We start from the raw sequence: 15,064 nt of genomic DNA, 5'->3' as shown, positions 1-15,064 counted from the left end.
CCTGGTAAAGGAGACTGTCCCAAGAGTCCTCAGAGAGGTGGGAAATGAAACTTGGCGACTCAGATTTGGGGGGACAGTGAGGCATAATAAAAATGTGTGTGGCCGCCTCACAGTACCGCTAAGTTGCCAAAATATATAAAGTTGATATTTGAGTTCTATTTTTATAAAACAGTTCTAGATTTATGGCAATATGTACATGTGTATTTATAGCCTTCTGATTTTAAGTTATAGTTTTGTGCTTTAAAGAAATATATGTGTGATGAAAGAACTGTATATTGAAAGCACTATATTCGAATTATTTAAAGACTGTAAGTCTATATTCAATAAAAAGTAATGCCAAGAAAGATGGCATTGGCTGCTGTTGCTGCCCAGAAATGCTATAAAAACTTGTGTAGTAAATTCTGTCAGCTGGGTCAACAATTCATTCGCCTTTGTCTGAGGTCTGATACAGCAACAGTGGATGTCTAAAAATCAGGAGCTGGGAGAGAATGAGCAGGAAAGAACTTAGTTTCTCCTAGTGTGTGGCATCTATAGGGTGAGGGACAGAGAGGGTTCATGGGGTGTTTGTGATCAGGTATAGCGATGGGTGTCTCCACCTAAGTCTGTAAGAACATGCATAAGCAAATGAAGTGGAGGGAAAAGCATCAGGTTTGGAGGGGGGATGCCTCAACTATAGACACAGCTCTAGCTCTGAGAGCAAGATGGAGTGACTTTGGGGAATGTCACTTTCACCTCTCTAGCCCTCAGTTTCCTCATCTGTAAAATGGGAATATTGATATCAGCACTACCCATTTCCAAGGTTGTGGCAAAATGACATAAGATGGTCATTGTTTGAAAACTTAGAAGTGATATAAAAATTCGACATTCTTATTGCAGGCTCACAAGTACATGCGCACACACTTCCTGAACCCTGCATGGCCCTGCAGCCTGCACAGATATATTCCAAACAGCAAACCCCGTCCACAACCCCAAGAATCCACAGAACCGGAACTGTCGTTATCGTTTAGTCGCTCAGTCATGTCCAACTTGTTTCAACCCCATGGACTGTAGCCCAGCAGACTTCTCTGGCCATGGAATTCTCCAGGCAAGAATACTGGAGTAGGTGGCCATTTCCTTTGATCCCCAACCCCGGGATCGAGCCTGAGTCTCCTGAATTGGCAGGAAGACTGTTTACCTGGGAAGCCTGAACGAGAACCAAGATCCCTCCAAACAGAAGCCCAAATGCTTTCTGATCAAAGCCCAACAGGAACCTTCAAGTGTATGAATTTGTGTGATTGGGATGCAAAGGAGGCATCATCCAAAAAGACCACGGCTAAGACTATTCCAGGAGCAATGAAGGGGACGTGAAGGGCCGGGACGAAAGTAGTGTGGCTTCGCTCTTGTTGGCCCCAAAATAACCAGGTGTAGGTGGCAGAGAAGAGTAACAGGCAAGCCAACCCCAATGAGCAAAATAATGCCACCCCTCTCCTGTTCGTCTGCAGGTCCTGGGAGTGGATATTGGTACATTCAGGTAGAAATGTAAGGAGGAGTCCCGCCCAGGTTCACAAGAGCAACCACGAGTTTCTAAATTACGCCTAGTTTCTAAATGTCTCCCCTTGGGGACAGAGGGAGAACCAGTATCATGGCTTCCCTTTATAAACTGAGGCAGCCTCTCAGCTTCTCTGTTTCTCTGAGTCTTCCTTCCACAGCGGCCTCTTGAGTCTGCAGGGTGAACAGTGTGGCATCCTCATATCACAAGAGAGGGCCTTTCTCAAAGCCCCGTTCACCCTCGGGTCCCAAGGACCGGCTCTCTCTTTGCTCTCTTCTACTGCTTCTTCCATCTCCTCGTGGGATTTCACTTCCTATTTCTGTCATTGGATCCCAAGTCTCTGTCCTTTGTCTCTATCTCTGACATTTAAGAAACTGCAAAACAGCAGGCTGAACTGATAGAGGAGGGCCCCTTCCACCTATAAAAACATACACAAAAAGAGGAAAAAAGTTTGAACACATAGTCAAGTTCAAAAGAGAGAAAATAAACCCACATTCTAGCGGGGGAAAAATGCTATCCAAAACAGCGGTGAGCAGGAACTAAAGGCGGATCGGACCAGACACAGACTCCAGTGGTCGACAGTGGTCTTTTCCACGCCTGCAAGTTGAGAGGACATAACCTCAGCCCAGCCAGGGTCAGAGATGCAGCTAAATGCCCCACACTAAACCAGAACCTCATAGAGGTGTCCTAACTCTGTGAAAAGCACTAGAAACACTCTTCCCATCAGTCCAGGGGAGCACGGAGGAACCATGCTATTCACATACAGCTGCAGATGATGGAAAAAAGACATCCACAAGAAATTTAATTATAAATTCATGCTAGATGCAGATGTAGGATCTTATCTCTAAAGCAGGAATTCCAAACCAATAATTTATTTAAATTGCCTAGGTCAGTAAGATCCAAAGGACCTCAGCAGGATCAATTACAAAACTACTTTCCACAACCCTGAACACACCAAACCCCCATGGGGGAGAACGCTCCATTAAAAATGAGGTCACAGGCAAAAAACACAAACAGAACAAGAAATGGCTTATGGGAGAGAAAGCAGCAGATAAGACAAACAGGTGAACAACACTGCAAAGGCTAGAGAAAAGAGATGACTGAGAGAAGCTATGACATAGATTCATTTAACATTGCGAAGAAAGAAAATCTATGAAAAAGGGAGAGAATAGGGGGAACGCACTATTTAAAGAGAAAATGGCTAAGAATATTCCAGAATCAAAAAAACACATCATTCTAAAACCCATGGTCAAAAAAGAAATAATAGTGGAAATTTTAAAATATTTAGAGCAAGAAAATAGATACCTCATATCAAGACCTCTGGCATAGGAATTTCCCTGGTAGTCCAGTGGTTAAGACGCTGTGCTTCGAATACAAGGGGCCCAGGTTCAGTCCCTGATCGGGGAACTAAAATCCCATATACCACATGGAGTGAACAAAAGGTTCATTAAAAAATAAGATAAAATAGATGAGTAACGGGGATTTACTGTATAGCACAGGAAACTATATTTTTTAAAAAAGCTTCTGCGATACAGCAAAAGTGATGCTTTGAGGGAAATTCTTACAACAGAAAAGAGAGAAGACTCAAGACTGATGAGTTAAGATAGCTTTTAAAAGTAAGAAAAAGGACCAACAGTGGACTCAAGGAAAGTGGAAGGAGGAGTAAACTCAAAGAAAGTAATAAAGACAAAAACAGCTATCAATGAAAGAAAAAACAAGAACCACAGAGAAGCTAAATAATGGAAAAGTTGATTCTTTGAAAAGACTAACAAAATAGGTCACAGGTAAAACTAATAAAATAAAAAGAGAAGGTTAGAAATAAGTAATATTATGAATAAAAACTGACATAACCACAATAAAGTAGCCAATAAAAAATTGGCAAAAATACATCAACCAGTTTATGTCAAAAATGTCAAAATACTCATACTGAAAATTTCTTAGAAAAATGTAATTAATTAAGACTGATGTAAGAAGAAAGAAAATTTCTGGATAGTGCTATAATCTTAAACTGAAGTGGTGATTTAAAATCTTCCCACTCAGGGGATAAATAAATTAATAAAAAATTAATAGAAATCATAAGAAATGGTTAAGGTAGCTACATAAGATCAATATATAAAAGTCAACTTCATTTTATACAACAATAAAATCACAATGCTAAATACATGACTTAGGGAATTCCCTGGCAGTCCAGTGGTTAGAACTCGGCACTTTCATTCATGGGGATGAGTTTGATCCCTGGTCAGGGAACTAAGATTCCATAAGCTACACAGTGTGGCCCCCGAAAAAAAGAATACATGACTTGCAATAAATCTAACAAATCACATGTGAAACCATCCACAGATAATGATAAACAACACTTAAAGGCGCTGAGGAAGGTCTAAGTAAAGGAGAGGTGTGTGCGCACACGTGCTTAGTCGCGCCTGACTCTTTGTGACCCCCTATGCTCTAGCTCGCCCGGCTCCTCTGTCCATGGGATTTCTCAGGTGAGAATACTGGAGCGGGTTGCCATTTCCTCCTCCGGAGGATCTTCCTCACCCAAGGGTCTGTCTTTGTGTCTCCTGCATTAGCAGGTGGGTGCTCCACTAGCATCATATGGGAAGCCCTAGGAGGGACATTTCAGTATGGTATGTAGGAAGGCCTCAGAAACATTCAGTTTCCCCCCGTTGATCTCTAGATTCATTGAAACTCCAGCAAAATTCTCAGTGGGAGAGCTTCTGTTTCTGGTTACAATAGAGTAGTTTAACTCAGACTATGCCTCCTACATAAGAGATCTTTAAAAACCTGGCATATGTATTTTTAAAATCTTCTTGAAAATCATAAAAGAGCTAACTGGATTAAGATCAGGGAGAGAGTGAGAGCAAGCATAGCACTGAGATGCTTTTTCTCTGGAGCTATCTATGATCTTGAATAGGCAACTTAAAAGATGAGATGCAATTTTGAGTTTGCAGAGTTAGGCTTCCCAAAACTGGAATGTTAAACACCACCAAATGAATCTTGGTAAGCTACCACCCTCATTGGGCCAGGATCCAAAAAGACTGCACCATAGTAATGAGGAAAAAAAATACAAATAAACCAACCTCCACATGGACTGCAGCCCAGTTTCAGGCCATCTGGACGGCTAAGCAAATCTCAAACCCTGAAATTGTATTAAGATGATCCTGGATTGCTGGTGCTACCAGGCCCTGGCAAGAAGTGACAAATAAAGTCTTCCATAGAGGGAAATACCATCATGCTTGGCCTCAAATTATTTTTACAAATAATTTTTCTAATACAGTGTCCAGTACACAATTAAAGTAAACCAAGCGCTCTAGGAGACAAGACAAATCGACAGAAACTAGCAGAAAGAACAATAGAAACAGACACACAGGGTCTCCAGATAGCGGAATTCCCAAACACAAGAGTATGAAACAAGTATTTTTATAATGATCAAGAAGATAATACCAGGCCTAAAAAACTTGGCAGGAAACTCAACTGTATGAAAAAGTGGCACAGCAAATTTGAAAAGAAACTAAACTAAAATTCTAGAGTTGAAAAACAAACAGCTGAAATAATGAATGAGATTGATGGGTTTCATAGCATTTAAGACACAACTTCAGAGAAAATTAGTAAACTGGATTACAAGCAAAAATGAACGTATGTACACACACACGCAATCCCAAAAGAAGCATGGAAGAAAGACACAGGAGAGACCTGGAGAATAATACAGTGGGAATCCAGTGGGAACACGTCGAGAAAGTGTAACATGGATTTGACTGGAGTCCCGGGAAAGTGAGCAAAGGGGCCAGTAGCAACATGTGAAGAGATGATGGCTCAAAATTGTCCAAAAACAGATGAAAGACTTAAATTCACAGTTTCAAGAGTTCCAACAAATACCAGGCTAGAGAAATAAAAAGACATTATACAGACCTTACAAAGGTTTCCAATTTATACCACGTGCCTGACATGCCTGGGAAGGTGACTTGGCCATTCCAAGCTTCTGTTCTGTAAATAGAAAACATAACCTACTTCATAGGAACGGCAAAATGATTAAATGAGATAACACGGAACGTGCTTAGCTTGTCGCCTGACATAAACTTTCTGTAACTAGCTGTATATGCTGTCAACTGCTATTATTTATCCTTAACACTTGCCACACCAGGTTGAAATACCGCGTTTACCGGCTTGTGAGGGTCGCGAGAGCAAGTGGCTTCCGACATCACTACAGTTTTCTGCACCTCAGACGTGGGCACATAGTAGGTGCAGGCGTTCAGGTTTCCAGGCACTTGGTTGGTGACGTGGGCTGCAGATCCTCCAGCTCCACCCACAACCTCCGTGGCCCCGCCCACCCACGCGTGACCACGCCCACCCCCCGCCAAAGGCGCGAAGAGCAGTTGCCTAGCAGCGTGTATTGCGCTGTAACCCCCCGCAAGAGTCCTGGCCATGCCCAAGAACGCGCAGGTCATCGTGCGCTATGGGCCGTACAGCTCCATCGGTCTGCCAGTGGAGCACCGCGCCTGTCGCCTGGAGGGCCTGCTAGGTAGGCAGCCGGGCGCCAAAGGGCCATCTACTGCATGTACTCAGGGGCACCGCTGCCTCTGCGCATCTGTGCAGGCTGTGCCCTCTGCCTAGACTTCCTTCCTTCCTTTCTCTGGAAATCTTCCCTAAACCCCTGCTGCCTAGTGTTAAGGGGAGAACAGACATACACGGTGAGCCCACTGGGCGCTGAGTAGTAAATTTCCTGAGGTTACACGCCTGCTTTACACACTGGGAAACTGAGGATCAGGAGTATCGACTTTTCCAAGGTCACTTGGCTGGAAAATGGCAGAGTCTATTCCTTGATCTTTCGTTCATACACTCAGCCTTTACTGAGCATCTGATATTTGCTGGACACTCTTCCAGGTACTGAGGACACTCTCGTGAACAAGATGCAAGACCCTGAAGTGTGTGTGTGTCCTTGTCGGCTACTAATTGTCAGCTGTGCTGTGCTGCCGACAGAGCAGCCTAATCACAGTGGGACCTCCCACTGGCCGTAACTGGAGGGGAGAGGAAAGAGAGCTAGAAAGACTTAGCTGCCTGAATTACATTTGAGTTGAGCTTTAAAGAATGAGGAAAAGCTAACTAGGGAAAAGGAAGAAAGAGCATTCCAGGCAGTGGGACTGATGTCTGCAAAAGCTGGAAGCATGAACAAATGACCTGTGTCTTTGTTGAACTGATGAGAGGATGAGGCTGGAGGGGTGGACAGAGGCCAGATCCAGCAGGCTGTATGGTATTAGGCAGGGGAATGAAACTTTGGCTGCTGCAAGTAAGACAGATTAGAGGGGGCCAGGAATGGAAGAAGGGAGATAAGGGGTCCAAAGGAGAGAGAATAGTAGCTTGGGCCAGAACGGGCACACAGGGGTGGTGGATTAAAGTAAAAGTTTTGGTACTCCCTAAGAGGATGGAGATGGGCGGAGCGGGTCAGGAGGATGTGCTTCAGATCCAGCCAGTGTCTGGCTAGAAAGCCCCAGAGTTCACAAAAACACTGCTTGAGCTAATAAAATCAGCATGGTTTAAGTATACAAAATCAACACACAAAAATCAGTTGTAATTCTATATCTAGCAATGAGCAATCTGAAAAGGAAATTAACAACTCATTTACAATAGCATCTAGAAGAACAAAACACATATGAACAGATTTAACCGAGGAGGTGCAAATCTTATACACTGAAAACTACAAACATTGCTAAAAGAAATGAGAGAAAACCAAAGTAAATGGGAAAATATACCATGTGCATGGATTGAAAGACTTAATAGTGCTAAGATGCCAATTCTTCCCAAAGTGGTGTACAGATTCAGTGCAATTCATATCAAAATCTTGATGATGGTTTTGTTTTTTTTTTCAGAAATGGAAAAAGTCATTCTGAAATTCATAGGTAATTTCAAAGGATTGAGACTAGCCCAAACAATCTTGAGAAAGACCAAAGTTGGAGGTATCACACTTGCTGATTTCATAACTTACTCAAAATTATAGTAATCGAAATAGTGTGATACTATCACAAGGATAAACATATAGAACAATGGAATAGAATCAAGAATCTAACAGTAAAACCATCACATTCCCACTCAATTGACTTTTGCCGTGTCAGGACTCTTCAATGGACAAATTTTTTATTCTTTAACAAATTTTACTGGAAAAACTGGATGTCCACATGAATATCTTTTGAATAACATTAGACTCCTATGCCATATTTAAAAACTAACTCAAAACAGATCAGAGGTCTAAATTTAGAAACTAAACAATTTTTAGAGGAAAGCATAAGGGCAAATCTGAATGACCTTAGATTTGTCAAGTATTTCTTAAACATCAAAGCATCAGTAACAAAAGAAAAAATAGAACAATTGAACTTTGTTACAATTGAAAACTTTTGTGCAGCAAAGAACAATACTAAGAAAGTAAAAAGAAAATCTAGAATGGGAGAAAAGATTTGCAAAGCATACATCTGCAAGCAGGACCTCTCATTGTCACTGGAATGCTTTGTAGGCTTTCTAAACCAGCCTCCCTAGGACTCACCAGTCTCTCCTGCATTTTTCCATCTCAGTGCCTGGCAGTGCCATTCTTTCACTTGAACCAAAAGCCCTGCAGGCATCTTCCTCGCCTCCCTTTCCCTCACACCCACTTTTGTCTAGCAGCACATCCCGTTGGTTCTATCTTCAAAGCACCCTGCAGAATTCAACCATGTCTTACCTTCCCTCTCACCACCCTCTGGCTCTTTGTCCAAGCCACTGTCAGTCACCTCCTGCCTGGGTCACTGCCCTGGCCTCCTCACTGAGTCCCCTGTGGCCACCTTGTCCACTGTAGTCTATTCTCAGCCCCAAAGCCAGGCGATGCCTTTAAACCTGAGTGAGAGTGCGGCCCTTGCCTCCAAGAACACTCCGGTTGCTCTTAGCTCACTCAAGGGAGAAGCGAAAGGCTTACAGTGGGCAGCCAGGCCCCACATGACCTCCCTAACCACATTTCCTCCTTTTGCTGCTTAGCCTCACTTCCTGTTCACTGTACTCCAGCTGTATCAGCCTCTCGCCGACCTTGAACACACCTAGCCCACTATTACCCTGAAGCTTGGAAGTACTCCACTTGGGAAGCTTTCTGCACATTCCTGCCTAGTCTTTACTCGCTCAGCCTTCAGATCTTTCTCAAAAGTCCCCTTCATGGACAAGTGTTCCTTGAGCACCTCCATTGACAATATCAACACTTCCCTCTGCCTCCATCTTCTTTATCTCCCTTCCCTCCTCTTTTATTTCTTCCTAGTGCTCATTAGTATCCAACATAATTATGTTTCACCTAATTCTCTTGTTACCCTTCTCTCCTACCAGAATTTCAGGGTAGCAGGGATTTTTGTCTGTTCTAGTCTCCACTGTGTCCTGGAGTCTGAAACTGCCTAGAATATCTTGAGGATGGGTAAATCTTAGTTAAAATGAACCTGCATAGAGCTGAACACTGGAGCCACAGAGGGCGGAGGAAACAAAGGAAAGTCGGAGCTGGGCGGACCACAGGACATGGGGCAGTGGTCCCGCTGAGCGGGGCAAAGACAAACAGCCTGGAGGCATAGGGTAGGTTACCAATTTCAAGAGCAAATGGCGAACGGGCACCGCACTGTCAGCAGGAGTTGCCTTTAGAAAAAGATGAATTCATGATTGATGACGAACATAGAAAAAGAGTGTTCTCAGAGACCTGTGATGGGAGGGGAAGTTGGCACAGTCACTTGAAGGGCAGCCCGGCAGCATCCTGAAACTTAACCACACACCGTGGAATCCAGCTGCTCCATCTCTCAGTTACATCGACATATAAAAGCTCACACACACACCTGGAAGCATGCCCAGGAACGTCTTCTGCATTCCTTGGTCATCGTGAAAAATTGGAAACAACCGGAAAAAGGAACGGCTGGATACATTGCGGTTCATCCATCACGTGAAACCCGCTGTGGCAGATCTGTGTATACTGACAGGCTGGATCACCACAGCACAGTGGTAAAAGAATAAAGCATACTCCTGAATTTTATCTACACTATGAGCTCGCTTCCATTGAAAAAGACAAAGGGGGGAGGAAGTATTATAAGTGATTTTTAAATTTTTGTCCTTTGTTTTCTGTAATTTTTAAGGTTTTTAAGAAATCAGTAGTCTGCGTTACATTTACCATCTGATAAAACTGAGAGTTTAAAATACTTTTTAGCAGCCCAAGTATTTTAAGAAGCAGGAAGGCAGGAGGTCTGAGCATCAGTCTGCTGGAAGGTTGTGGGGAAGAACTGTGTGAGTCATCAAATGTACTGATGGTCTTTGCCCCTGACAGTTTAGGTTCCGAAGGTGGGCTGAGGCTACCACTGCGGGAGGTGAGGGAGCGGGTGAAGGTGAGGAAATAAACAGAACAGGCGGCTCTTCCCACAGGAGGGGAGGGAAGGGAGTATTTTGAGAAAATTGAAGGGAGAATTTTTATGGTTGAAGGAGACTTGAGTATTGCAAGGTGTCAGCAGGTGGTTGATTTTTAAACTTAGCTCTGTATACCCCTGAGTGGTAATTGATACAATGCTCTCAGCCAGTATTTACTGAGGGCCGGTGACGAATTCCAAGGTGTTAACAGAAGCAAAACAAGGAGCATCTGCTTCCCTTTCTCTGTCCAACACTCCCCCATCCCTTTAGACCCAACGAGCATGGTGGCATAGTGGTTAAGGAACCCACCCCCCAACGCAGGAGACACAGGAGGTGTGAGTTTGATCCCTGGGTCAGGAAGATCCTCTGAAGGAGGAAACGGCAACCCACACCAGTATGCTTGCCTGGAAAACCCGTGGACGGGGGACCTTGGCAGGCTGCAGTCCACGGGGTACACAAAGAGTCAGACAGGATGGAGCACACAGGCCCATACACATCACACCAGGCACGGAGAGGTGCCTTTGCAGACCCGCGTCTGTAAAACCTGCCCCCAAGTTCTGTGTGTTTCTTTAAAAATCATAGTCCTCTATCATTTCCCGAAACCCTGCTGGCTTTGGAAATATGCCTGGTCTCTCCTGAACTTACCCTGCCTTAAGCAATCTGAAATGTTTAGTTCTTTCTTTATTACCATGAATTATAAAAGCTCAGCAAATATGTCCTGACTATGGCCTCAAGACTGATACAACTAAACCAACTCATATTTAACACAGAGTATTACTTTCCCTAGCCACGGTTACCCCTTGCCTGCTGTACTTAAGTCTGCCGGATGACCTGCCACAGAGCAAGAGGCTCGTGGGAACAGAACCCGTCCTATTTAGCTGAGACACTCTGGGTGCCATCCTCCTGTCTCTAGTTATGCATTAACTGCCCTTGTTAATGGTCATCGACTTTGCTTCTGTGGTGAGCAGAGGAGGGGGAGATGACTGTTTGTTTGCCTTGACTTTCTAAATCATTTGTAGACGGCACACAGTTCCACCAGTATTGAGAAGAGGGAGGCTTTTCCATATCCCTCCAGTTCACCCAGCTCCCCCATGAAGAATGAGGTGCCATTTCAAAGAGTCAGGCTATCTGCAGGTGGCTTTACAGCTTCTGGTTGATTTATGCTGGAGTTTAGCCACTGCCTTTGCAAAGACTTTGTTGCACAGAGTATATTTATCTGACCTTTCTTTGAATAGGCAACCATAGCAGCTCATAGGAAAAAAATGGGTCCTCCACGTAGAGAGGTGGCATTTGGATGAACTGCAGGAATTCTGGTGCTTCTCTGAGTTTGATCCCTTAAGCCTGTACTCGCTGCCCTCCTGCCGGGCTCAACACATCCTGGACTGTGGACTGGTGCGAAGCGGATGGGCATCCTGAGGATGAATAGACGATGTAGACTCCGAGGTGACTTATCCCTTTAATAAGGCGCAGATTTATGTCCAAAGAGTCGTTGGAGGTGTCCAGTGCCATTATGAGTTTGTTTATTCAATGAGCTGTATTAACAGGCCCCTCTCCGCCCTGGAGGAGGATGGATTGTGGTCAGCGAAGGAAAGAGAGCTTTAGAAGGCAAATTGAAGAAGGATATGCTCTGTTACGAGGACTTCTTCCTGGGAGGCTTCATCTGCTCAGATGTTGAGACAGATTCCCATTCTTCAGCACCACCCTCCACCTCCATACTGTGGGTTATTTGGCGGATCAAACCCTATGTCTTAGGTACACCTTGCGTGAAAAGAGTGCCGCTCTTCTCATGAAACGAACCCCAAATCCAGAGGCTCATGTGAAGCTCGGTCAGATGTGCCCTGCAGAGAAAGCACCATGTCGGAGTGTGGGGGCTAGGCACATCTTCCCAGATCTCCTACAAAGCCTCTTGTCCCTTATCCTGTGGTCACAGGGGCCAGCCCCAGACAGAACCTGCACTCCTTCTCTCCAGAACCCCCAGGCTTGGAGGTTATTAGGATAGAGGTGGAGTGTAAGACAAGAGTGCAGAAGCTGTTTTGTTCCTGATTTTTTCCAATCAAATTGAACTACATGTCCCAGGAGTGTCTTCAGACAATGCACAACCAGGGTCATGGAAACCAAATTTCCTCCCACCTACCTATTTGTAGCTTCTCCCGCTCAGGCTGTGCCTCCCCTCTCCTGAGCAGGCACTGCCGGGGGCATAGGATCCCCAGAAAACCATCTATAGCCAGTTCTCATGCCTTTATGCCCTGGAAAATCCACTCGCTATTCCAAACTGGGCGGACAGCTTCATTTAAATAAGTCCCTGGTCCAAACTGAGTGCCTCCCTCCAAAGATGTTTAAGAATAAGACGCTGAAATAGAATGCAGTAACACAAATATGCCACAGATGTGGGTGTTCTGTGCAGGGAGATGTTAGCAGACACGAGGACAATTAGGGCCACCCCTGGGCGTCCAAGGGGCGCTATCTTGTTAATGGAGATCCTCGCTGAGTTGCTTGCTGAAGTTCCTTTCCAGAAGTGAAATTAAAATCACACAATCAAAATGCTCACAGTTGGGGCTGGATGTTCTTGAACTGATTGAAAGATGAAGAAGTGGACACGCCAACATTTTGAAACAGCAATTGTCTCTGTAATTAAATGTAATTAACTATCATAAGTGTTAGCTTTTCTCCACATAGGCCTGATTGAAATGCTGAAACTTTGAAAAACATGCCCTCCTCCCATCTGATTTCTCTTTCCATCCTCACCAAAATTCTCACCGACAAAGACTGCCAAATGTGGTGATTTAGTGGACAAACTCCAACACAGAGGTTATAGTGTGAGCATATCAGGACCTGGGGAGAGATGTGTTGGCGAAAACAGAGCTCCAGGCTGTCCCACGCACGCCATTTCTCCTAAGCCCATATACCCTTGCATTTCCATAATAAATAATAAGTTTTTTATAAAATAAATAACCATTTTCCCATAGCTGATCTCTAGGGAAGGCGCTGTTGAATGTAATAACTAAAATGCAGATTCTAAAGGGGAGAATAAAAATGTAGTCCATTAACTTTGAAAACATCTTTTTCTCATTATTATTAAAAAGCCTAGAATATGCTAAAAGAATTTTTTTCAAGTTTCTCATCATCTCACCAGAGAGATAACCACGGGATAGTTCCCTTTTTCCTGATAAATACACATACTTTCATTACACGGAATACATATTTTTAATACATCTTAAAATGTAACCCTGATTTTTTGCTTATATTACAAATATTTTTCTTGCTATTAAAAATTCATAGACATTTTTTAAATGTCAAAATAAAATCTTATCATGTGCCTTTACCACCATTTACTTGACCATCTTATTATTGGCATATAAGTGATTCCCAGTATTTCATCATTAATAGTATATTCCTACAGAAAGGAGCTTATTGTTGTAAAAGTCTGCCTGTATTTCTGATTTTTTTTTTGTAAGTGCAATTTCCTGGGTCAGAGATTAGAATCATTTTTTTAATTCTAATTTTTGAGGCATTTGAGACTTTTGACATTTACTTCCAAATTGCCCTCCAGAAAGGTGACCAACTGATATTTCCATTATCAGGATAAGAATTTACCTAATTTCCTATATCCCCTCCAACACTTGAGTATCACCTACTATGAGGAAGACTCAAAAACTCTTCCTAGAGAAAGCTCATATTTTCACTGATCATGTGGCTCTGGCACGGATCACAACCCAAACCAAAATTTCTCAGGCCTCTGGCTGTGCTTCCCAGCAGAGCGGAGGGCATGTCAGGCTGTGCCAGGTGGGCATCCACTGGGGAGGTTGAGTTACGGCCTTGAACAACTGGAGAGCAGGCCAGTCGCGGCCATCCGCGAAGACATCTGCATGTCGGGCCTGCCTGTCCCTGTGGCGCCCACATCCTTCTCCGTCTTTTCCAGCTGTGCTGGCTGAAGATGGACACCAGGTCCTCCTGGAGAAGATCGAAGACTGGAATGTGGTGGAGCTCATGGTGAACGGAGAAGTTGTCTTCCGCTGCAACATCAAAGACCTGGAGTTTGGTAAACCCTTCCCAGCCGCATTTTGCTTCTCGAGGGCACTTCCATTCCTAGTTTAGTCGTCACTGTGTTCTGCCCAGATTCAAACTGGGTTTCTTTCTGAGTTTTAAGTTCTTACTCTGTCGCGCACGAGTGAGTGCATCCTAAACCACACACAATAAAGGGCTTGATGCTCCGGGCTTCTGCATGGGACGCCGAGAACAGAAGAGGGTTGGAAAGGAAAGGAATTTTTAGCTCCAGACTACAAATGGGACTGTGCGCTTTTAGGGAGAAGAGCTTGTTTAGTGTTGTTGCTTTTCATTTTAATAATGTGCGTTTTATTATTACTTGCTTTGAAAATGGTTTTGGTTCCATTTGATTGTTTTATCCAGGCTGGCTGAGACAATTAGAGTCGATATGCTGGCAGTGCGTGGCATCATCAGCCATAGTCTATGGATTTCTTTGCCCCAGAGAGCTGTTGGCTTAGCAGGCTGGCATTGTGCATGCCTCACTCCGCTCAAAGCAAAAGCTTTCCCACTACACTAATACTCTATTAAAGGCTAGTTAACAATTTACACGCCTGGAACCTTCAGAAATGCTCTCCTAGTAGAAGTTGTATGTATGTCTTCTATGACATGACATTGTAAAATGTATAAAGCTGGCTAAAAGAAAATTATATCTATGTCCCTAGGAGGTGACGGTAAACTAGACCCACTGTGCAGAGAAGCCAGGACAGCTGTACTAAATGCCTACTGATCTCCTCGTGGGAACAGGCATCTCATGTCAACAGAAGAGCAGCTGCCTCCGGCCATCCTGCAGTTCAGACAAAAGCAGCCATTCCAGGCCTTGGACGCTGGGCTCAGACAAGACAACACCCCCTGTCCTTCAGCCTGCACCAGCACAGGTTTCTCACCTGGCTGCAAGGAAACAGAGCCCACAAAAGTAATAAAACCTCACCATTTGCAGCATCTCTCAATCTCAACCCATAGGGAGAGTGAGCCCTCCAATATCAAGGTACACATTGAGCTGAAGGAAATAATAAAATGCAATCTAATAACAAAACGCCATCCCTTGCTAATAACGCAAAGTTGCCAGAAGCATCAGAGGCTCCACTCTACAGTAAGTGAAGAGCAAGGAAGTGA

General features: G+C 44.0%; 1 protein-coding gene across 1 annotated transcript; it reads left to right on the top strand.

Annotated features, from left to right (window-relative positions):
- The first annotated feature begins 5,947 nt into the window (after positions 1-5,947).
- Positions 5,948-14,678, top strand: CUNH10orf53 (chromosome unknown C10orf53 homolog). The gene is made up of 3 exons (XM_040242845.1): positions 5,948-6,044; positions 13,827-13,946; positions 14,614-14,678. Exons 1-3 carry the CDS (start codon positions 5,948-5,950, stop codon positions 14,676-14,678), a joined length of 282 nt encoding a protein of 93 aa, XP_040098779.1.
- Positions 14,679-15,064: the final 386 nt, after the last annotated feature.

This window comes from Oryx dammah, unplaced genomic scaffold, assembly GCF_014754425.2.
Source record: "Oryx dammah isolate SB20612 unplaced genomic scaffold, SCBI_Odam_1.1 HiC_scaffold_6, whole genome shotgun sequence".
Lineage (NCBI taxonomy): Eukaryota > Metazoa > Chordata > Mammalia > Artiodactyla > Bovidae > Oryx > Oryx dammah.
This window is presented reverse-complemented; position numbering and strand designations above follow the sequence as displayed.